The 24,627-nt window shown below is 39.1% G+C and overlaps 1 protein-coding gene across 1 annotated transcript; it reads right to left on the bottom strand.

The window, feature by feature from the left end:
- Window positions 1-3,280: 3,280 nt before the first annotated feature.
- Window positions 3,281-24,394, bottom strand: helz2a (helicase with zinc finger 2a). Its single transcript, XM_066665100.1, has 21 exons — window positions 24,331-24,394; window positions 21,111-22,154; window positions 20,834-21,017; window positions 20,124-20,231; window positions 19,784-19,919; window positions 19,169-19,586; window positions 16,215-16,856; window positions 15,320-16,112; window positions 13,892-13,967; window positions 10,301-13,817; window positions 10,127-10,212; window positions 9,832-9,975; window positions 9,184-9,339; window positions 8,918-9,062; window positions 8,645-8,761; window positions 8,301-8,493; window positions 7,924-8,058; window positions 6,788-7,000; window positions 6,467-6,620; window positions 6,028-6,195; window positions 3,281-3,610 (listed from the first exon to the last, which is right to left on the bottom strand). The coding sequence occupies exons 2-21, from the start codon at window positions 22,148-22,150 to the stop codon at window positions 3,498-3,500; spliced, it is 8,538 nt and encodes a 2,845-aa protein (XP_066521197.1). The 5' UTR covers window positions 22,151-22,154; window positions 24,331-24,394; the 3' UTR covers window positions 3,281-3,497.
- Window positions 24,395-24,627: the final 233 nt, after the last annotated feature.

Here is a 24,627-nt window from a genome sequence, read left to right as displayed (position 1 = left end):
ATTAATGCCAAAAAAGTACTTTGCCATCTTTTCACCATTATTTCATCATCGAACTTAAGTTTTAAAACCAAGTAGAAAATTTTAAAAAAAGTAGTTATAGTGTATAGAAATTGTAGGTATAGAAGGTGTATGCTTAATATGCTGTCGGCTTTATTATGAAACTACGTATGTGTGTGAGTGTGACAGCCTAAGAGTGGATCACTGAATTTAAAATAACCTCACAGGAAATTCCAGCAGCAATCACATATGCATAATGACTAATTCAGAGGAATTAAATGATAAAGGATAAAATATTTAGCAGTAAGGGTGATTCTACCTGCCCTACACATTCACCATAGGAACTTATTTAAATGAAAATCAAATGTATATCTGAACAAAATAATGTATGAATAATGTCCAGTTGCTACAGAGAGTCAAAGTATTCATTCATTCATTATCTGTAATAATGAATTATCACTTATCCACTTTAGGGTCGCGGTGGGCCCAGAGCCTACCTGGAACCATTGGGTGCAAGGCAGGAATGCACCCTGGAGGGGGCACCAGACCTTCACAGGGCAACACAGTCACTCACACACTTTTGAGTTGCCAATCAACATACTTGGGAAGAAACTGGAGCAAACCCACGCGGACAACACACCAAACTCCTCACAGACAGTCACCCGAAGTGGGACCTGAACCCACAACCTCCAGGTCCCTGGAGCTGTGTGAATGCGACACTACCTGATGCACCACCGTGCCACCCACAGTCAAAGTAAACTCTTGGTAATACTTTATGATTTATACAATTATATTATAAATAATGGCAGCTCTCCAGGGTCCTGTGGTTGTGGGTTCGAGCCCTGCTCCAGGTGACTGTGGAAGTTTGGTGTGTTCTTTCTGTGTCTGTGTAGGTTTCCTCCAGTTTCCTCACATGGTCCAAATAAAAAAACACACACATCAGTCATGAATATAAGGGTCAGAATAATATATGGGTACAATTTAATAATTGTAATTCATTATAGTATTTACAACATGATGAAAATTGGTAACACAACTTGATTGTCACACTTAGAATAAAACAACAACAAGAAAAATACACTATATTTACAGACCATAGTTCAGCATGAGCAAACAAATTTAATCTGTGATTCAAAGATCCCAAGATCTGTAAAAAATTGTCCACTCAGATCAGTCATTCTGTAGTTCAACAGTGGAATTTTAGTCACGTTCCCCAATGTGAAAATCTGGGAAAAGAACTAAAAAGGCAATTTTGGGCCTGGACTCCAAAACAATGCACTAGGATGGCATCTTGAAATCTGTTCTTTTCTGTCCCTGGTGCTGTTGTGCTTCCTGTGCATTGCAGCTAGATGCTCTTGCACTGGATGTATTCGTGCTTACTGCTCATTAGTATGTTTGTATTGACTACCACAGATAGGATACAAATTTAGTGTCTCAGTTTCATTGCACTGCTGTGTAGTGACCATTCAAGCACATTTCTGGTTTTTAGTTTATGTCTCAAAATGTAAGCTAAATATAGACGTCTAACAGATAACAAAAAAATAAAAAAATAAAAAATAAATAAAAATATATAAAAATATATCCATCCATCCATTATCTGTAACCGCTTATCCAATTTAGGGTCGCGGGGGGTCCAGAGCCTACCTGGAATCATCGGGCGCAAGGCGGGAATACACCCTGGAGGGGACGCCAGTCCTTCACAGGGCAACACAGACACACACACATTCACTCACACACTCACACCTACGGACACTTTTGAGTCTATAAAAATATATAAAATATAAAATAAAAAGAAATACCAGAGTCAGTTTTTCTTATATTATTTTGTGAAATGACACCAGTGTTTCACTTTATTTCTTCAGTGCATCCTCTATGGAGAGAGATTAGTCTCAAAATACTTTACAAATGTGTAAATGTGAATCCACAAATATGCTATTTATGCTAATATGCCACAAGTCACAAATATGTTTCACTATTCATAATAAATACATCACACTCTGTGTCTCACAGTCTGCAATTTGTACAAATACAGTTACATTCATAAATGAATGCTTTTGGTTTTCATAGATATATCACAATTTTATGGGAAAATAAATACATTTGTTTAAATTTACATTGCAAATATTTGTAAAGTCGAAGCCCTGTGAAGGACTGGCGCCCCCTCCAGGGTGTATTCCCGCCTTGCGCCCAATGATTCCAGGTAGGCTCTGGACCCACCACGACCCTGAACTGGATAAGGGTTACAGATAATGAATGAATGAATGAATGAATGTAAAGTCGAAGTCTCGAATTTAAAATTTATTTATGAAATGTTCAATCTCCATTTGTGGATCAAGTCACTCACGAGTTTTCCGCGACGTTCATTTGTTCATTTCCTCTCAAGGGCTTTTGGATTTTGAGACTTTCCTTTTGCATTTCACCCGCTCCAAATACAAATGCAGCCTGATTCCACAAATGTGGCCAGCAGGCGAACAAGCCACCGCTAGGTGGCACTGTTGCTTCCCCCCAGTGTTTTAAGACTGATCTGTTGCTCTCAGGTCCGCATGGAAACCCCCTGTAGGCGGAACTATGACTCCATTGGCTGCCGCAGATAATGATAGACAGATAACTCTGGCTGCTGATTGGCTAAGTAAAAGTGATGACCAATGAGAAGCGCATATCCGTCTGCTGGTGTCTGTCTGAAACAAATCACCCGTTTTAAAAGTCCAATCGCAAAAATACGAAACACATCGCGTCCTGTATCAGTCCAATACGCAACACGGCGTTTAGTGTCCAAATACGGGATGATTCATCAGTATTTCATTTGACAACCCTATTCTGCAGCGAAATTAGGGAGGTTCCGCTGGACTTTAACGTCGTTAAATTTAGGGCACCTTCAAGTGTTCCCCAGTGATCCACCGCTCCTAACTGTCTGTGATATGAAGCTGAATTCAGCAGCTTGGGCGGCATTTTTTTCGAAATTCCACATTAAATATTGCGCAAATGCGTCTCCATTTAGTTGTCCCCACACGTCCTAACACAACAGTGCCACCTAGCGGTGGCTTGTTCCCCTGCTGGCCACATTTGTGGATCAGGCTGCATTTGTATTTGGATCGGGTGAAATGCGAAAGGAAAGTCTCAAAATCCAAAAAACCCACGAGAGGAAATGAACAAATGCACGTCACGGAAAACGCGTGAGTGACTGGATTCACAAACGCAGATTCAACAATTTACAAATAAATCTTAAATTCGAGACTTCGACTTTACAAATATTTGCAATGTAAATGTAAACAAATGTATTTATGTTCGCTTAAAATTGTGATATATCTATGAAAACCAAAAACATGTATTTATGAATGTAACTGTATTTTTACAAATTGCAGACTGTGAGACACAGATTGGGATGTATTCATTTGTAAACTGTGAAACACATTTGTGACTTGTGTTTAATTTGTGGATTAACATTTACGCATTTGTAAAGTATTTTGAGACTAATCTCTCTCCATAATCCTCAGTGAAGCTCATGCAAGTGAGATCTGGATGTTCCGCGCAGGATCTACCACACAGCCTTTGTCCTCATAATGCTTCAGAAGTCTTCTCCACAGGTAGCTGCGCTGAAGCAAATTCCTGTTACCTGTTGAATATGTTTGTTATTATTCTCAGTATTTCATCAGTAAAACAGAGTAGACATTTGAATAAAAATTACTTTTTTTTTGTTATATTAAGATGAACTTTGGCATTTTTATATACCAGTGGCGGATGCTGGTCTTTCACGGAGGGGAAGCTCAATTTCAGCCTACATCATAAAATGCGTCGGTTTATTTATACGTAAAATCTACCCTCCGTTCCTTTTCAAGAAAATGATCTGTGACCCTGTCGTACCAACAAGGTGTCTTTTCCAGGGACTTGACTAGTGTCCTCTCAATGGCCAGCAGAGCTAGGCTGCTTAAAAGGCCTTGGCCCATGGTGTTGCGGGTGTAAGACTTTAGCCGCTTTAAACAGGAGAAGCTCCTCTCTACACCTGCAGATGTTGCTCCAATTTTTGCCACTAATGACAATAGTTTGTACACCTGAGGCATTGCACTGTCCAACTCCATGTCTTTCAGAAACAGCAAGAAATCACATCCCCTGTTGCCCTGCAAGTCCTGGTTTGAATATAGGACTTGAAGTTCAGACCTCAGTCTCCCTGAATCAAAGAACTGGCCAAAACTTTTCAGGACACTCTGAAATGCCTCCTTTGGAAACACTTGTCTCATCTCATCAAATTTCCCTGGATTGACCAATTAAAAAAAAGCGCAGACTTTCTAAATTTGCAAAACGCAGAGGTAGCTGCTCTGTGAGATTGTCTAGGATGGCCAAGTGTGTAAGCCTGTGGATGCTTTGTGACGGTGGAGGGGCTCAACAGCACCCGCTGGGCAGAAACTGCGATAGAAGTCAGAAAGAGTGATAGAAGTCAGTCTCCAAACACAAGCAGCTACAAAAAATCCCCACCAGAAATAGAAGCTCGATTTGTCGCTAGTCGTTTTTAACAAAGAAAATGCAGCTAAGAGGATTAAGAAAGTCTCCGGTTCAACTCAGAACAGAATGAAAATGTAATGCTCCCATGTATCTTTACACCAAAGGATCGCTGATTCGCTCATTTCGCTGTCAATCAAAAAGGGATTCAGCCTCAGACAGATCATCCAATCATCATGCAGAAGCTGAGCTTCCAGACCAGCCGAGGCCAACCCACTGCCCCATAGACCCCCAGAGACACTGAGCGTCCGATGGGCGGGACAAAGCCCAGCATTTATCCAATGACTCGTCTCGTTTCGCTGCACTTCGCTGCTTCGCTATTGAACTCTGTGGACGCTCAGCGTCCGCACTGTTTAAATCACCGTGAATCTGCGGGAATGATTGAGAGAAAAGCCGTGACTTTACCAGTGATAAGAAGCTGATTCTGAACAAAAGTTGAGCGCATTGTAGTGCATATTTATTCAATGACATGTACACACAATGGTATACATTTGATCACTTATTTTTTGTAATTTTATGGGAAGCCGAGCTTCCCTTGCAGTCTTAGAGCAATCGCCTCTGTTATATACACAAATCAGTACTAGTTGACAAACTGAAATTTGTGTCATAGTAGAATTGTAATATGTGTGATATGAGGTCTGGATGGCATTTAGGTTTAGGGGAATTGATCTCACAGAACCTTACTGACCTAACTCATTGAGCAGGCTGAAGATTCCCAAAAAAGGTGTGCTTTGTATCAACGGCACTGTGTCCATGTTTTACCAATGCATTTATATCCAGGCTTCATGTATATATACAACAAAAATGAAAACGCAACACTTTGGCTTTTGCTCCCATTTTTCATGAGCTGACCTCAAAGATCTAAGACTTTTTCTAGGTACACAAAAAACCTTCACAGATGTGGAATATCAAGGCACAGGTGTGCCTTAGGCTGGCCACAATAAAAGGCCACTCTAAAATATGCAGTTTTATCATATAGCACAATTCCACAGTTGTTGAAGATTTTGAGGGAGCATGCAATCTGTATACTGACTGCAGGAATGTCCACCAGAGCTTTGCATAAACAAAGAAACTGTTTCAGTTAATGGACAACACAGGTGCACAGAGATACCGTGATGAGATCCTGACGCCCACTTTTGTGACATTCATCCACGACCTAATGTTACCTAATGTTGCAGCATGATAATGCACAGCCCCATGTTGAAATGATCTGTACACAATTCCTGGAAGCTAACAACCTCCCATGGAACACCATGGAACAACCCCCCCACCCCGGGACCCCCCCAGACCCCCCCCCCCCCAAAAAAAAAATAATACAGTAAAAGTAAACTGCACATTTTAGAGTGGCCTTTTATTGTGGCACACCAGCTTAAGGCACACCTTTCCAATAATCATGGTGTCTAATCCACGTCTTGATATGCCACACCTGTGAGGTGTTTATATATATTAATTATATAAATTATAATATGTGTTATAATATATGTGTGTGTGTTTGTGTGTGTGTGTATGTGTGTGTTTGTGTTTCAAATAACTTACCAACAATGCAGAGCCCTTCTTGGGCTCTAGTGATGCCCACATTGACTTGGTGGGGGTCCATGACAAATCCCAGGTTCTTTATTAGCCAAGCCTTGGTTGGTTGTAGCTCAATGTCTGACAGAGTACAAGATCGTACAGTCGACAAGATGACATATCGCCATTCACTTCCTGTAGTTAAAACAGAGTTCTTAAGCACGGTCACAAAATATTTTATTTATTTATTTTATTTTTTATTTAAGCATAATTAGTTACAGTGATTGAACCCAAATTTGTGGTAGTTATTTTTTAATTTTTTTATAATGACCAAAAATAGAAAACGAGAGGTAGCCCATATCAATTGGCATTTATCCACCTTAAAAGGATTGTAATTCATTCAAATAGTTACCAAACAAATAGTGTAGCTAGTTACTTCTCAGAAATATTTTCACACATTTATTACCTTGACTCTTCATGATGGTGTTGACTGTGATATTTTCTATGTTGGATTTAAACAAGACCTCATTGATCTTTGCCACTTGAGCATTGTATGGAGTCAGGATTGCAATTTCATTTGATTTTATTCCTGACCTAATTAGACTCCTGGCAATTCGCATCTGAAATAAATGTTATTGTTTAGTGATACACCACAGGTAAATTATTGTGATAAAACTGCTTAAAATAAAAATACATGAATTTATTTAAAATAAAATATAGAAAAGGAGTTTAAAAAGTGCAAGTAAAAATATTAGTTCATTTAAATATTTTGAGCTTTTTTACTTACCGCTTCTGTTGCCTCTTCTACATTTGCTTTTGAGTTTTCATTCCCTCGTTCTGTTGAGACCACTAAACTCAACTCGTTGCCTTCAACATGGCCAAAGATGATGGATGTTGTATAATTAGAACGGTTCAGGAAAACACTTGATTTATAAGGTATTCCCGTCTTCAGTTTTCCTTCATAAAACTCCTGAGAGGGAAATGCACAGATGTCTTCTTGCTGAAAAAGTAAACAAACAAAATCAACTAAAAATAGTACAGACTCAGAGTTGGACCAATTAAATAAAAAATAATTGTGTCTTGGAAAGATATTGGGCCACCACAAGCTACTAGAACAGCTTCAATGCTGGCATGGAGTAGATATTTTGTCTAAGTCTCAGGAATTGTGCTGGAAGGATAGAACACTATTCATCCAGAATATATTGTCAATAGGTTTATTGATGATGGGGTTAGAGAGTGGTGGTGGACATTTCAGTCATTCACTGTGTTCAGCAGATCTAAGATCTGCAAAAGTATATTGTTGCTGCCCAATGAAAAACATATATCTCCAAAATAGCATCTTTACAAGAGAAGAAAAACACTTTCGTAACTTTTAGTGTAAGTCATGTAATGTAAAAAGATTTTATTCCAATTAATTTCATCATGAAATCTTTTGAAAGTCATCATGAATCATCATGAATCTTTTTGAATCATCATGAAAACAGTTGTGTTCAAATGATGTAGTAAACTAAAAATAAACCAAAATGGATTTACATGTTTTTCACTGGACAACAACGATATAACGCATATATACACATCAAGCATTTCATCAACCCTCAGGCCTTGTGGATGGGGGGATTGTCATCCTGAACAATTTCTCTTCGATTAAAGTATAAAAGTCATCAAACTAACTGTGCCTCGGTATTGAAATGATTAGTAATAGAACAAGTGGGCCCAACCATGCCAGGAACAGGCACCACAAAGCATAATAGAACAACTGGACCCTCTCACCTGATAAACTCTTCTGCTTTACCTGATAAGTAATGACTCATAGACATCAGTCAGTTTAAGTAATGAGCATCATTAATGGATACTTTCTCAGAAGACCATGATATGTACTTAACAGTCATGGAAGTATTGTATTAAATCATAAATTTCTCTTACCATTCGGTATTGAGTGTCAAGCATTAGTGCTTTCCTCATGTAACGTTCAAAGAGTGATCTCCTCATGCCCAGTCTCTGCACCAAGTCACAGTTGACCACAGGTTGCAACTGCTTGTGATCGCCAAGTAGAACAATCTGAAAGTTTAAGGAATCACAGTTTAGTGGATTCATATAGGATTATGTCATTTGAATGTAGCCTACAATAATATGACTTTCATATTCCATGATTAGTTAGCATATGTTTCACTTGTACTAACTAAAATATTTTTGTTTTCAAGACTAACCCAGTAACAGTAACATGTAACAGGGTCACTTATGAACATGATGGCTTTTGATGAATTGAGAAATGTTGATGAATTCAGGAAAATGGAGGGTACCTGTTTGGGTCTGTGTTTGACCAGAGGAATGAAGGCCTCAGGCTCTGTAGCCATGGCACACTCATCAATGATGATTTGTGTGAAGTTCAGAACTTTAGCCAAGAGTGGATGTGAGGCAGCAGTGCAAGTGCAGAGGATGATGCTGTGCTGCATCAGCTCATGTTCACGAGCTTCCTTCAGGCACTGCTTGTAGCTTAAAAAAATTAAAAAATGCAAAAAAATAAATTTTATAAGATTTTAGCATTGATAGTTCTACATTGGGGCATAATTAATTCAGATTCTTCTGTAAATATGGAAAACTCAGAAAGATTTTTCCTATTAACTTTGCAAGTTTAATTAGTTACCTTTTCATTTCTTCATTAGTGAGATATTGTTCTCGTTGAATTTTCAAATCAAAGGCCTGTATTTGAGTTGAGAATGGGTTACTAGCCATACGAATCCTGTGATGCAATGTAATGGGCCTAAGTACAAGGAGCTTCAATTAGTTATACATATAACCAAAAGCAATTTAGGCTGTATAATATTCCATATTATATAACATGCTAGTACATATAGTATATTAAATCAGGTATAATCAGGTCATGAACCATACATAGCTTTGAAGAGTGGAATACTACCTCAGTTCTTTCTTTGGTTTCTCCCCTCTTTGAGAATGACGAGAAAGCTTCAGGTTGCTGCCTGGGTAAGGAAACTCCTGAATCTCCATCTGATCACTGTAGACCCTCAGTGGATTTAATTTTCCTTGGAGTTTCAGGAGCTGGCCTACAACAAGCATGTTTATATGGTTGTATGCTTATATGGTAAACTAGCTTCCATAATTATGATGATTAAGAAATCACACTGATGATGATTGAGAAAAGTGAACAGCATTAAAAAACCTCACCTGCTACAACATCAACAGATTTATTTGATGGACCACAGTACAAAATGCATCTCTTCTTTGGTTCTTTATTCTCATTATTTTGAAGAGGTGGAAGTTTTTGGTTTTCTTGAAAGAACCAATATGCAATGTGGACACCAACGACTGTTTTTCCAGTCCCTGTCACAAAAAGAAAACTTTCCTATGACATGTTGAAAATGTATCGCTGATATGTTTTGTAAAACTTTGTGACTCCTTAAACTTTTAGGTAACACTTTACAATATAAGTGCATTTATTAACAGCACTTAAGACAGTTTTAAGTAATGACAGTAATAAGTACTAATAAACGATCAAGTAAAGTAACAATCATTAAGAAATGACAGAAAAAACACATTATTTTAAGATCTTATAAAATCCTAAAAGAATACTAGTTAATGTTAGTTCTTGTTTATGCTCAATACTACATGATTAATTGTGACAGTACCTAACCATTTAGTAAGGCTTATTATAAAGTTTTTAGGATCATCAATTATGTACACTTGTTTTAAAGTGTTACCAAATTTTCATATTATAACTTTTCAGAAAAAGCAATGATTCAACAAGTAAAACATCTTAATGAAGTTTGCAAGACAAAACATTTTTTGATTAAAAAATCTCTCTCAGCCTCTAACCTGGTGGTCCCTGGATAATGGTGAACTCATTGTTCAGTGCTTTCCTTATGGCTGCACATTGACTGTTGTTCAAAAGGTTAAACCCAAAAGAACAGTGATTCTGAATCTCAAATCTGGATCGTCCACATGCTTTGATTGTAGTTCCTAAGGGACATTAGAGTGGCTAATCAGATCACTTTTAAAAACAAATTCCTAAATAAAAACAACACATTGAATTTTTACTAGGTCTTTCGGAGTTTGCATGCAGTTGATATAGAAATATAAAGTTGACATAAAAAGTGTAAAAAGCTCTTACGGTTGTCTTTGGTGTTTTTACCAGTGGCAATGGCCTTGACAAGCTGGTTAGCAGTTGTGAGATTGTCAATAGCATTCTCTTTGCGCCTGTGGAAGAAATGACCCAATATATGGAGCAAGTAGAGAAATACATTTTCTGGAGATATGGTTAGCATTTCTGTGTGGTCAAACTTACACATCCGGCAGGAGTTTCGGTATCAGCTCAACTGTGAAACTTGCACCCTTACTGAAGATCTGTTCTGGAACAGTTGTCATGGGCAAATGGTTGATATGGAATTCAATCTCAAAATATCCCAACTCTTCTGAGTCTTCGTGAACTGAGACATTTTTGACTATTCCATGTGCTATCCAAATGAGACCAGGAACATCCATGAGACTCAGATCTTCAGAATTTGAAAGCATGTCTTGCAGTATTGGACCTGGATCTTTCTGCTGGATTCTCATCCGAATGCATAAGAAACCACTTTTCAGGTTGCCATCAATCGCCCACTGAGCTTTCTTTTCAAAAGGCAGGCAGAAGGATCCCTCAAGATGCTCTTTGACGGTTTTCCATTTCAGTGCTACATCTTCAATGACAATGCTCTCATTTTCTGCCACAGCACTGCAAGCTGACTCCATTTCACATAAAGGTTTCCATATTTTCTGATAGTCCATATATGTACTGTATGATTCTCTTGTGGAGCACAATGCATATTTTGAAAAACACATGACTGGATTTTTAGTGTGCTCCAAGCAAATCTCAAACTTTGGGTTTACAATAAGCAGCTGAACTGCTGGCACCAAAAGTCCCCGAGCAGTGTCTGTGCCTAACTGTACTTCTAGAATATTTCCCTGCTTCAGTTTCATTGACATTTCAATGAAATGCTCATCTCTCTGTTTGGGCATCTCCATCCTTGAGGCTGCTGCAGGCATTTGTGTTTTTTTTCTTACTGCTTTTTGTGTGTGCACTGTTAAGTCCATTTGTTCAGTCATCTGGACCAAGAGGTCACATTGCTTTTCTCTAATAGCTGACACTAGGAGTTTCCAGTACTCAGTGGGCACATGAGTTATGACAGAGTTGTTTTCTTGTTGTTTGAGCTCAGTGTGAATGCTGGGACTAGAAAAAGAATACACTCTTCTCACCCATTTCAGTACCATACAATCATTTTCTTCATCATACTTTGGCTGATCTGCTAACTGAAGATCTCTGTACATTATGCCCACCATGTCTGGAAGGGAGTCTCTGATCAGTGGAAAACTTATTCTGAAGTTGTTTCCTGTGGGATTAATTTCAACAATGTAAGCCACCTTCTTTGCATTTTCGCTGGACAGTTTGGAAGCAAGATTCAAGGCATATGATTTCTTCTGGCATGCAGACTGACTGTTGCTTTTCTGAGTAAAGTCAACACAGCAGTGATCAACTTCAAGAGGACTGTACTCGATTTTAGTATCCTCAATTACAGAGTGAAGAAGTCGCTGCACAATGACATCTACATATCGACGTATTGGGGAAGATGCCCAGGTGTAGCTGTCCAGCTCCAAATCATAGTGTCCAAGCCGCGAGAGGTGAGTTGAGTTAGCGCGCAGTATGTAAGATTTGTTAAGTATCCTCCTCAAATTAATTGTAAGAGGAAGGAGGAGTGGATGAATGTCATCAGTTGTAATAAGATCTATTATTCTGTCGATATCTTTGTCCTGTGCAGCAATCTTAAGATTCTTCAAGACTGAAATCAGTATGGGAAAATATTTTGAATCAAAGATTGGTGTTTCTTTTTTATTAGCATTAGATTGCTGCATCACACTTAAGTCATCCACTTGAGCAGCCTCTGATTTGCGATCAAATTGGGATGACAAATGAATAGACATTGGAAACAAAGAGACATTTTTGTCAAGAAATCTCTGAAGCAGCTCTTGATTTGGTTTGTCCTGACACCTAAGCGGAGTTAGGCTCATGGTTCTATCATGTAACAGAAGATAATCAGCAACTGTGTGGTTGAACAGGATCATCAGCTCCTCCACCAGCCTGTGAGACCGCCTTCTGCCGACAACTACATCCTCGTCAGGTGATTTGTAGCACCAGTCAGATTGTTTTCTCCATTTCCTGTGAACATCAGCAAAGAAGCATGCTATGGCAAGACATCCCTCCAAGGTGTTGAAGTCATACTTGTTGCCTGAAGTTCTTAAGAGTTCCTCAGCATCTTCATATGAGAGTTTCTTTTTGGAACAAATCACAGATTTGTAAAATGTTGTCTTCTGTATCTGGTGTGTCTGCATGTCAACTTCAATCATCAGGGAAATGCAACGGCGCTTGCAGTTAGGGAGTAAACTGAATTCTTTGGTACTCATATCTTTGGGGAACATATATGTGGGTTCACCTTCTGAAACATAGAATGCAGTTCCTTGCTGTCTTGCATACTTGTCCAGTTCACTATCTTTAGCCACAAAGCTTGCAACATCTGCAATGTGAATCCCAATTTCATAGTGTTTGCCTAATTTTCTCACACTAATGGCATCATCAAGGTCTTGGGAAGATGAACCATCAATAGTAAACATCATTAATTCACTAAAGTCTTCACGGCCATTTGTAAATAAAGGAATTTTTTGGATACTATTCATTTCTTCTTGAACAAGTGGAGGAACTGTTTGTTTTAGTTGGTACTCAATGTCAAGCACCTTCAGCCCATCCTCTAAAGAAGCAACTTTTGGAAGTACTTGTACAACAATCCCTAAAGGATAAGAGAAGCCTTCACGCCATTTTAAGAATTTAACAACAAAGAGGTTGTTCCTGCGTGCTTCCTCATTAATCTTGACAAATTTCTCTACATTCCAGTTCTTAGGGTTTCTTACAGCAATGTGGTGTGGTCGATCCTTCCAAAATGGTGTATAAAATTTAGGGATGCATATGTTAATTGGTGTCATCAGTTGATTATCGTTGTTGTCAATGATGCACACAAACCTTTTGCAAAATTCTGCATGCTGATGCACTTCAATCACTTTTCCCTTAGGAGGGAATGTCTCAGAGGTCAAAATTTCCACTATGACCACATCCCCAGAGAAAGTTCGGCCAAGATTTTTTCTGCCTTTGATCTCAATTCGTAAGGTGGGCTTATTGAATGGCTTAGCATAACCTAGATCATACCTCTCCAAAACTAACTCACACTTGTACATGTTAGGGTTGTCCTGCCACATTGTGTCTGGTTGAGGTCTGGGAACATCTCTTTCCCTTACATGCCTCACCACATTTTTGTGAAGATTGTCATTCTGTAAAACAGGAAACAAGCCATCCTCTGTCAATTGTATCTGTAGTTCATTGTCTTCATTGAGGAGCTCTTTTAGTATGGGGTCCTCATCGACGGTGGGTACCTCGGACGTGATCGATTCATCATCACTACTGTCATCGTCCTCAGTTTTGATCATGTTTGTTATCACTAAAAGCTCTTGATTGACATTTTCCAAAGTGAAATCTTCAGGATGAATGCTTCCTTTGTCAATGCAATGTTTGATGTAAGACCTCCAAAGTCTCCAACACTTCCCAAAGTGAGAGCAGCAAAGAGCAGTAGCATCTCCAACTACAATCACTTGGGACTGAGCTCTGGTCATGGCTGTGTTCAGCAGGCGCATGTCATTAAAGAACTCAAGACAGGTCTGTTCAGTCACACTCAAGCTGTCTTTCGTGTGCACTGTGCTTATTATTATTACCCTGAATTGTTTTCCTGTGGAAAGAAAACAGGTATGAACAGCATATTCATCTAATTCTATTATGGTGACAAAAAAAAAGGTTCTGTACCTTGCACATTTTCTGCATTCTCCACAGTAACATTATACAGCTGGTACTGTTTAAGTGTTTTCCTTATTTCAAAAACCTGTCACAAAAAGAGGTTTTACATTGCAGAATGCTAAAAAGTTTAAACTAGCTTTTTAATTGTTCCTAAAAAGGACTGTTCAACATAACTGAGCATTAACATGTTTAATGAGTACTTCTTAAACCAGCAGTTTAAGGCTCTTCCTGGTCATGAACAAAATTAAAATCTGAAATTTTGATCCTGGGTGCAGGCTGGGATTAAAAATGGCCAGCTGGTAATGTACCTGACTGGCTCAAAATGGTACCTGAACCTGGATCAAAGGTCTGGATTTGAAGACCTCTGCCCTAAATAAACCAAGAAAAGCTAGGCACAGTTGCTATGTTGCACTAAAATACTTTCCAGCCTTTCAGATATACACCAGTCAGCCATAACATGAACACCTAATTGCTTCTGCACTTACTGTCCATTCTCTGAGATCCACTGACCATAAAGGAGCACTTTGCAGTTTTACAATCACAGACTATAGTCCATTTGTTTCTGTGTATATTTTATTTGCCTCCTGGTTTTCAAAGTTATGATTTGCTTCGTGTTTCATTCATTTGATGGTGACCTGTTAGTGTGTATTGCGCTGGTATGAGTGGATCAGACACAGCAGTGCTGCTGGAGTTTTTAAACCACCTAGTGTCCACTCTGTAAGACACACTACTTACTTGGTCCACCTTGTTGATGTAATGTCAGAGACAGTAGCTCATCTGTTGCTGCACAGCCTGTAGTCCTTCCAGACACAGGAAGCTGTTAGCTGAATATTTTTGTGGACTATTCTCAATCCAGTAGTGACACTGAGTGCTTTAAACTCCAGCAGCACTGCTGTGTATGATCCACTCACACCAGCACAACACACACACTAACACACTACCTATATGTTAGTGTCACCGCAGTGCTGAGAATGATCCACTGCCCAAATCATACCTTCTCTGTGGAGGTCCTGACTGTTTAAGAACAGGGTAAAAGGGGGCAAACAATGTATACACAGCAACAGATATACTCCAGTTTGTAATTGTAAACTACAAAGTGCTCCTGTGAACAATGGAGCTAAATGAATGGACAGTGACTGCAGAAACAAGTAGGTGGTCGTAATGTTATGATTGATCAGCATATATTTCCATAAAATGTCTTTAATATCTGTATTTTATTGTCACTGAGTTGCAGATTGTATACATTTTAGTCCGATAAAATATGCTGCTGCCAACTTGGGGAACATATATCTTAGCATATTCCTACAGTCCAGCAGTTTTGGACTTGAGGTGAAATAGTGCATTACTGTACCCATGTTTGCAATTTTACAGATTTTATTCATTAATTTTATATCAAAACTTTGTGTAAACAGACTTTAAGAGTAAATAACGTGTTACCTGACTGCCCTGTGAAAGAACACACACTGCTGCCGGATCCATTTTCTGCCATTCTTCAGGCCATTCTCTCAGTACTTTCTGGACAACATCAACAACATTTTGAATCTGTGCCAGATTGAACCAAGTCAAGGAGAATTTATCCAAATGACATTCTCCTCGAATGTGATAGAACTGTATAGCATTCTGTTTTGGATGACAAGGTACATTTCCTTTGGCTTTGATCACATCCTTCTTTCCAACATAGAAATGTGTGGACACAAAGTCCACAATTTCTTCTGTGGAGCGGTAGTTTTCACTGAAGATGATTCGACTGTTTCTAGCAGTGGTGGTGTTCTCTTTCTGATAGTAATGGAAGAGACGGTTTAATAAAGTATGGTCTGAGCGCTTGTCTTCCCCCACAGAAACAACCTTGGGCCCCATCTGCATGTGATCCCCTGCTAAAACTACTCGAGTCTTTTCTCCTGCCAAGCCCAGAGCCATCAGTGCTTCACACTCTAGCATCTGAGAGGCTTCGTCAATGAAAATGTGACTGAAGTAATTAGATGGAAGCTGCATGTCATGGAATAATCGTGCCATTGTGGTAGTTGTTATGATGATTCTTGCTGCGTCCACTCTCTCTCTGTCAGGGAACTCAAAAGAAAAGCCATCTTTTGATAAGTGGCAGTATTGTAATGTGATGGACTCAGTGGTTCTGAGATTAATTTCCTTTGCCTTTATTCTCAGAGGCCTTGTTGGGTGCTTAGCAGTCATTACACTAATGTGGAAATGATCTTTCACGTAAAGATCAGCAGAGCTACAAAGGTAGAATTGAAAAATTGAGGTTAATTACTTATTATTTTGTAAGGAAATTCAGATAAAAAAAAAAAAACATATATTTTACAAAGCATGGATTTACCTGTTTGTATGTGTGCAGATCAAGATTTTGTTACGTGGATTCATTGCCAGTGCCAGAGTTATTTTTGCAAGAGTGAAGGTTTTCCCAGTTCCAAAAGGCCCATATATCAGCAGTGGTGCTGCATTACTTTTGTGTTCAGACAGTCCAAGGATAAAGTCCATAGCAGCTTGCTGCTTTTCATTGAGTTCACTAGAACTTGTATTATTTGAAACGGGGATGTTGTTGTCACTGAGCTCAGGTAAGACCCTTGTAAGGTCTGGCAAGATGTCAACAGCCTTGTGCATTTCACAGAACCATATACGGTCCAACTGGAACTGGAACTCCATCTCAACAGTTGTATCACATTGAAAGTTCAGTTCTGTACAGCATATGTTGGGGAGCTGTAAATGTACTTGTGTCTCACCAATAGTATCTTTAAGAACTTTTGCCTCATAAACTCGTTGAATGTCACCTTCTGCTTTTGGCTGACCCACCAGGACCATCTGAACATGTCTCTTCAGCATGTATCCCTCTAGTGTATCAGGAGTAAGGGAGCGGGAGACTGTCACACTGCCAAAAAGCTCTCCTGGAATGGCATACTTTGTTCCAAACCAAGGTTCATACAAGCATTTTGTAAGAAACATTTTCCCTCGTAGGTTCAGCCTGTGAATTTGTTTTGGAACAGATTTAAAAACAGACATTAAATAAAACACTTTACTAAATATATTTAGAGAAGATACTTGCTGAATTGAAACTGTAAATGGCATTGTAGTTAATGTATTTTATATGTGTACATATGAAATACTGTCAGGATATTACACAATGTTTTATATCAGTTATATTTTACACTGAAATATAAGATACCTGAAATCTTTAATTATGCAAAGCAAAGCAGAACCATGTCACACTTATTGAATCACCCCTCAAAAACATTTTAAAAATGAGGAAGAAGTATTTGGCATTAATTGGATCTTAAACAGGAGTATACGCAACTAGCTAGGAAGACATATTTTTAGCTTTAGGCTCCTGTGTTTTTCATTTGTTTTTAATAATCTGTTTTTTAAATGATGCTGTAAGAATATGCTCTATCAAAATAGCTGATATGAAATGGTATCAGCTGAATTGGACATCCAGTTAATTTAATAGATCAGTTAAAAATTTAGGAATATGACTCAAACTTTGAGATTATTACGCAGCGTGGAACTTTTGCCTGTAGCTAAAATGAATCTGTTGTTTGCTGATTTAGCTGTGAACTATGGGTAATAAATAACAGAGAAAAAGGATTGTTCTCCCTGTGTCCGTGTGGGTTTCCTCCCGGTGCTCTGGTTTCCTCCCACAGTCCAAAAACATATTGGTAGGTTGATTGGCAACTCAAAAATGTTTGTAGGTGTGAGTGAATGTGTGTGTGTCGCCCTATGAAGGATTGGCGCCCCCTCCAGGGTGTGTTCCTGGCTTGTGCCCAGTGATTCCGGGTAGACTCCGGACCCACCGTGACCCTGAACTGGAAATTTTAGACAATGAATGAATGAATGAATGAGAAAAAGGAATTGTCCACTAAGAATTTGGAAAAAATTACAAGACGGCTGATACTCAAAATAGAACGCTAAACAATATGTAGTGTGCAAATTCAGGCACAGATCCAGGTTGCTGATCTGCCCAGAAACATTACATTAGCAGCAGTTAAAGAGTAAATGATGTGGTGGCTGAGGAAGTGCATGCCATTCATTCATTCATTCTTTCATTATCTGTAACCGCTTATCATGTTCAGGGGGTGGTGGTTTTGGAGCCTACCCGGAATCAGCATAAGGGCATAAGGAAGGAATACACCCTGGAGGGGATGCCAGTCCTTCACAGGGCGACACACAGTCACACATTCACACACACCTATGGACACTTTTGAGTCGCCAATCCACCTACCATTGGTGTTTTTGGACTGTGGGAGGAAACAGGAGCACCCGGAGGAAACCCACGCAGACACAGGGAGAACACACCAAACTCCTCACAGACAGTCACCTGAAGCAGGACTTGAACCCACAACCTGCAGGTCCCTGGAGCTGTGTGACTGCAACACTACCTGTGCATGCCAGATTTGCCCAACTTGCTTGGTAGCATAATGCAATGGGGGGGAGGAATAATCAGAAGGAAGTACTGACAGAAAATAATCTCTTCCAAATTATGTGTGATTATTTTTCTTTCAAGAGTCTATGACATGGCCTTAGACCCCTTTAAAAGAGTTATCTAGTTTTATTCATCAGAAACTATCTGTTGCTGCACAGTTTGTGTTGATCATCCACTAGTGCTTCATTGGTGGACACAGGACACTGCCGGCTAGGTGTTTTTGGTTGGTGGACTACTCATAGTCCAGCAGTAACAGTGAGGACTTTAAAAACTCGAGCAGCATTGCTTTGTCAGATCCACTCGTACCAGGACAACACACATTAAAACACACCTTCACCACCTTTGGTGCTACTGCTGTGCTGAATATGACCCACTACCCAAATCATACCAGCTCTGTAAAGGTCCTGTGGGGGTGAATAGGGTGAACGGGGGCAAACAATGTACACACAGCAACAGATGCAGAGAAACAGGTGAATTACAGTGTGTATTTGTAGACTACAATCACCAACCAACTGAGACAAATGAACAAGGCTCATACACATGTAAACTGGGATCACTTGTATGCTTGGATCATATGATTTGGGAAGATTACAGGTGCAAGGGCATAGTTATAGAACATTAGGACAGGAAGCCAAGGCTTGGAAAACAGGGCACCTGACCACGACAAGGCATGATAAAAGTTTTTCTGGAAATAATTATCCTAGCCTTTGAATTATTTTACTCAACCAAAGGTCACATTTCTCTCATATTTCCAGTGTATAGGTCTCATGTTTTTCTCTAGTAGGAGCTCATGGAGTACACTGAGTATTACCAGTGTACCTCACAGCAATGTGATTAGAGCTAAATTGAAACTTTACCTCCTAACCAGCTGAGATTCTTCCATTTCTTCTTTGTAGAGAAAGCTGTGCATTTTCTCTCTGTAGTTCTGCTGGGTGATTGAGCCAAGGCCTGTGGGTTCAGTGCTCAGGTGCCATTTTGTCGACCTGTACCTCTTTAGCAGTTCTTGCTCTCCCACTGTCCTCATCAGGTAAGGTATGATTTCTACAGTTCCTTCTTGCCAGACCTTCTCACTGCATTGTGCCCTGTCAGCTTCCAGTGTAGCATTAGTTGAAACAATACTCTGTTGATGTCTTCCAGTATTTTGAAAAAGCTGGTCCCCAACTCTAACTTGGAGTTTCTGCAACAGAACTGGCCTCCCCATGTCAAAGTCAAACACTAGCCACTGTTCGTAAAAGCCTGGGTGGTCGGATGTGAAGGACACTATAATTTCATACACTAAAAAAACAAAAAAAAAAAGTAATAATAAATAAACTTCATATTTTCTGACATTCACAATATATATTTTTAATATGTGTATTAAAAAAACATGCTTAATAAGTCTGTTAACAGTTGTATATGTATTAGAGTGTGTGCTAAAGTATGGTTTAATATATGTTGTTACTCTAAGGATGGTGCACACACAAGTATCTTACCTTTTCTAGCATTGGGCATGTCTTTGGTTTCAAACCAAATGCCATGGGAGTAGGAGCGCTGTTCATTGCGGTCCTCACCCAGAGCAAATCTTGCCCCCACGTCCTGCCTTAATAAAGCAACCACATCCAAATGTACCTGAAAGAGCACACACATTTCCATCCCATCATTCACAAAGTTAGAAGAAAACTCTGATCTATTATAGTGATCCATCACAAAAAAACATGTATTATTCATGGACTGATGGGTCTAAATTTTTACTTGCTAGTACCTGTATCATGAGAAGCACTGTGAAAAGCAGCAAGTGTAAGAACAGCAGCTGTGATTTAGGGTAGCACAAACCTTTGATTCTATTGTGAATTTCCATCGATGTGCTATATTTTCTCGCCTTACTGTGGTGCTGAGATCTGAGTCACAGCTCACAGATACACCTGGAAGAGTCTCACTCATCTACAGACACAAGAGATTAAGATGTGTTAAATTAATTAAGAATAAGATTTTCACAATCAGTACAGTCAGACAGTAAAATGATACAAATATTCTACATACGAAGAAACATACTGAGTGTTTAGCAGTATTGAATAAAGAGGTGTTTCTGAATTGCTGGTATAAAGAATTAGGGGAGCACCAATAAACCAATAAAAGTTATCCAATCAATTCCACTAGGGATTATTAGCACATACGCCTGGAGAAGCAGGCATCTCTCTGGGAGCAGTTCGAGGTTAGGTGCCTTGCTCAAGGTCATCTCAGCAGTGGGTGTTGAGGGAAGAGTATGTGCTGTTCCTTCACTCCCCCACCCCCCAGTTTTCCCTGTCGGTTGTGCAAATCTAATGAGGAGCCCTTCAGTCCCAAGCCTGTTTCTCTAATCTTTAGGTTACAGCTTCCCTGTTAATGCTAATTTGTTCTGTAGTTTACTGGAGCTGATAAAATGGACAGTTAGTGTAGATATGAGGTAGGTGTTACTAATTCAATGATGGTTCAGTGTCTGTTACTCAATTAAAAACAATCAAATCAGGAGTGAGCTGAGCTACTGTTTAAAAAAATGTACATACAATCATTTGCTTGTTTTTGCTTTCCCTGTACTCCTCGAGTAGAGAGTCCTGATAGGACAGAAGGCCCTGCTGCTCAGCAGCCCGTATTTTTTTCCGTGTTGCTTTATGCCGATACTGCCATTCCTGGAGTTCCTCCGTACTGTGTGCATCCATGCAGCTATCTCCATACTCACAGGTGGCCTTTCTGTTGGCAAATGCAGTTTACCTCAGTCTTCAGTTGGCTAACATGGATAGAGAGCATACACAATAGAAACACAGGATCAAGTTTGATTCATACCTTTCACACAGCTTAAAGGTTTTGCTTGTCAGTGGTGGATCCCGGTATTTCCACGTAAATGGTGCATCTTCGAAAATCAATTTCCTGTGCTTTGCGGTGAAACAGTGATTCATGAATTCCTCATTTGTTGGAAAATGACAGTTACACACAAGGCAGTGGTGCTGCCTTTTCCTTTCTTGTGATGCTGCCCGTGAGCCAGTGCCAGAACTCTGTGGCTGTTGTCTTTGGGAAGCTTGGAGAAGATGTGAGCGATCTAGACTTCCACTGCTCTCTGACTCCCACACAGTCATCTCTATGCGACTGTGGGCAAACCAGCAGCGATGGGATCCATGCCAGCATGGGTCTCCCTTCTCTACGTACTTACAATACTTCCACTGCAGCATACGATTCTTAGGCAGGGGTCTGATCTCATCATAGACCACCTTTTTCTGCTCCCCCTTCTGGCAAAAGACCAGGAGAGGACTCCACTTATGTCCAGCGCAACATGACCCATTCTCTCTAAAGGAGATTTTTCGAGGATTGTCATAGAAGCAGAGCTTACAGAGTTCTATAAAACTTCCCTGGAAGTTAGAAAGGATCCCTTGAACCACACTAATATCTCCTGACGATGAAGCCAGTGCACTTTCCTGACTTGGTAGGAATGTGGGACCATTAAGTAACAGGTTAATGAGCTGATGGTATTCAAGCGATGTTTTCTTCATGAAGTTCCAGACTGCTGCTTCTTCTTTGCTTCTGGCAAAGGAACATCTGTTCCCATGTACTGTACATCCATTGCCCTCTCTATAGTGCCAGCAAACTTCATATTTTAAAGGCTGGGGAAATTTCGGCCTTTTGGCCACTATGTTCCATTTGATATTATTGCCTTTAAGTTTGACCAGTATAATATCTTTTGAGCACTTATGGGCGAGGTCAACAAGACTGTATGAGATATCAGTCTTTGCTCTACAGCACTGGCTGCATCGTAAAAACAGATCATGGGTCTGCAGTAACAGGTGGAAGTCATGATTTCCAGGGAGTGTTTTAGTCTTGTTAGTGGCCATGTACCTATGAAACAGCAAAAGGTTGGAAGCCTCATTAAACAACATACATATTATTTTAATACAGTAAAATAATGAAATAAGTTACATTAGTCACTTTAGTTTTTATTCTTTTATTATTTTTTAACTATAATGTTAATAGTTTGAATCGTTTTAATGATGTTTTCTTTTATTGTCCTATTTTAATTGTTTTAAATGTCTTTCATGCTTTTTTCTATTCCTGCTCTTAATTTATCTGGTTTTTTACTGTTTCTTTTGACTCTGTAAAGCACTTTAAATTGCCCTTTTGTATGAAAGTGCTCTATAAAAAAAAACTTGCCTTGCCTTGTCTATCTACAGGGTGGGCCTTTTATATGGATGCACCTTAATAAAATGGGAATGGTTGGTGATATTAACTTCCTGTTTGTGGCACTACGGATACTGGAAGCCTGTGCTAGCATTTCTCCCGCAGTGTTGCTATCAGTGTGTAAAGAGTGGTAGAAGAGGGTTGCATTGACAATCCAACACAATGGGCAGCACTTTGAACACATTTTAAAAGTGGTCAGAAACTTGTAAATAACTCACAAAAGAATAAAGTTACGTTAAAACCAAGCGCACCATTGTTTTTCTTGTGAAATTCCCAATACGTCTGATGTATACGTCTGTGTCACATGACCCTCTTCCCATTGAAAAAACAAAAGTTGGATCCAAAATGGCCACCACGGTCACCAACCATCTTGAATAGTTTTCCCCCTCCCATGTGCCACTAACAGGAAGTTAATATCACCAACCATTCCCATTTCATTAAGGTGTATCCATATAAATGACCCACCCTGTACAGAGCAATCCCTTAATATGGTCATGTTTCAACCACAGTGTTAGGTCTATATTCTTGTGAAATATAAAAGTGATTTTAGATCTTATATTTTTGAGCAAGATACCACAGATAGTCCTACAAACCCCAATTCCACAAAATGTTTTGATAATGCAGATAAAAATAGAACATAGATTTGCTAATTCACTTTGACTCGTGTTTAAAAGAGAACATCACATTCAAAGACCGTGTAAAATACAACCAAAAACTAAACTAAACAAAACAAAACAAAACAAAACAAAAAAGATCCATTAACCTGGTAAAGCAGTCACACTTGCCTGATAAATGTAATAAATGTTTATCTAATTGGACTAATCCAGTAAAGAATCAGTCCTTATTTTGCAATAATGGGTAGAGGCTTGCATTGTTTTCTTAATAATGAATCAGCAAACAGTTTAACAGCTGAGTTGCAACATTCTTCAACTAAAGGTTGCAAGCTTACATATTTCACATTCTACTGATGCATAATATCAACAAAGGATTTAGGTATTACAGACAAATCTTTGCATATAAATGGCAATGTCTAGAAACCCAACTGAATGCCCATGAACTTGATAATCAGATGGCACTACATTAAAAGCCACAATACTTCTGTGAAGGCTATCAGTTAATTTGCTTTACACTTGTCAGTGCAACTTGTCAAACAAGCACTTGTCAGTATCAACAATTAATCACTGCATCCACGAATGAAGCCAATATGACAAAATAGTCTGTGAAGTGAAGCTTATTTGAAACAGAATGATGCATAATGGCCAGGCCACAGTGGAATCTGTGCTCTAGCAAGTCATCCTCTCAAACCTGATATAGTAGGAAGTTTTTTTTTTTGCCAAACACGGAAAGGGCCATCCAGACTCTTACTAATATTACTATGTAATACTTAGTTTAGAAAACCTAAGGTGCAACAGGTAAAGCATCAAATATGTTTTGGAGCTGTGTTCAATTTAACAGGTAAAACATTGAAATTACCAATCAATACGTTCTACTTTATTACATTTTATTATTTATTTATTTATTTTGGTTTGTACGTATTTTAATAAATGAAAAAAAAAACCAATACAAACATTAACTTTAATAGATGTACTATTATATTATTAACAATACAATATACACCTGCTCTTTATCCTAAGTCTTAAACTGTCAGTCTCACTTAAGATTTAGCATTGATCACTAAAATATTGTTATTATACTTATATTTATTATACTTATATTTACTTTAGGGGGGGGGGGGGGGGCAGTTTCATCATGTTGAATTAAGGCTACACAGTTTCTGTTCAGGCCCACGCTAATAACAGGTTAAGGTTTTCTCTGGTGGTAAAATATAAAACCTTACCCTCTCTTAGTTCGAGTAACGATGCCCTTGTAACAAAGCCTCGCCTGTCTGCAGCTCAGTCGCCGGTGTCTCACTGTGCTGTGGAGTAGGAAGTGTTGATGGATTATTTATATCTCTGCCCCGCCCTCTTTATGTTGTTCACTGCTTAGCTACCCTGTCTGAACCGTTTCTTCTGCACGTCTGTTGCGATTTACTGGAAACAAGAATGCAGGCAGATTTAAGTTTCGGTTTCACTTTTACAGAAACTCAGCGGACCTATCAGGGTCTGTTTATCTCCACTCGGGTTAAAAGAAGAGG

Source organism: Hoplias malabaricus, chromosome 3, assembly GCF_029633855.1.
Source record: "Hoplias malabaricus isolate fHopMal1 chromosome 3, fHopMal1.hap1, whole genome shotgun sequence".
Classification (NCBI taxonomy): Eukaryota; Metazoa; Chordata; class Actinopteri; order Characiformes; family Erythrinidae; genus Hoplias; species Hoplias malabaricus.
The sequence above is the reverse complement of the archived record's forward strand: the minus strand, read 5'-3'. Positions and strand labels throughout refer to the sequence as shown.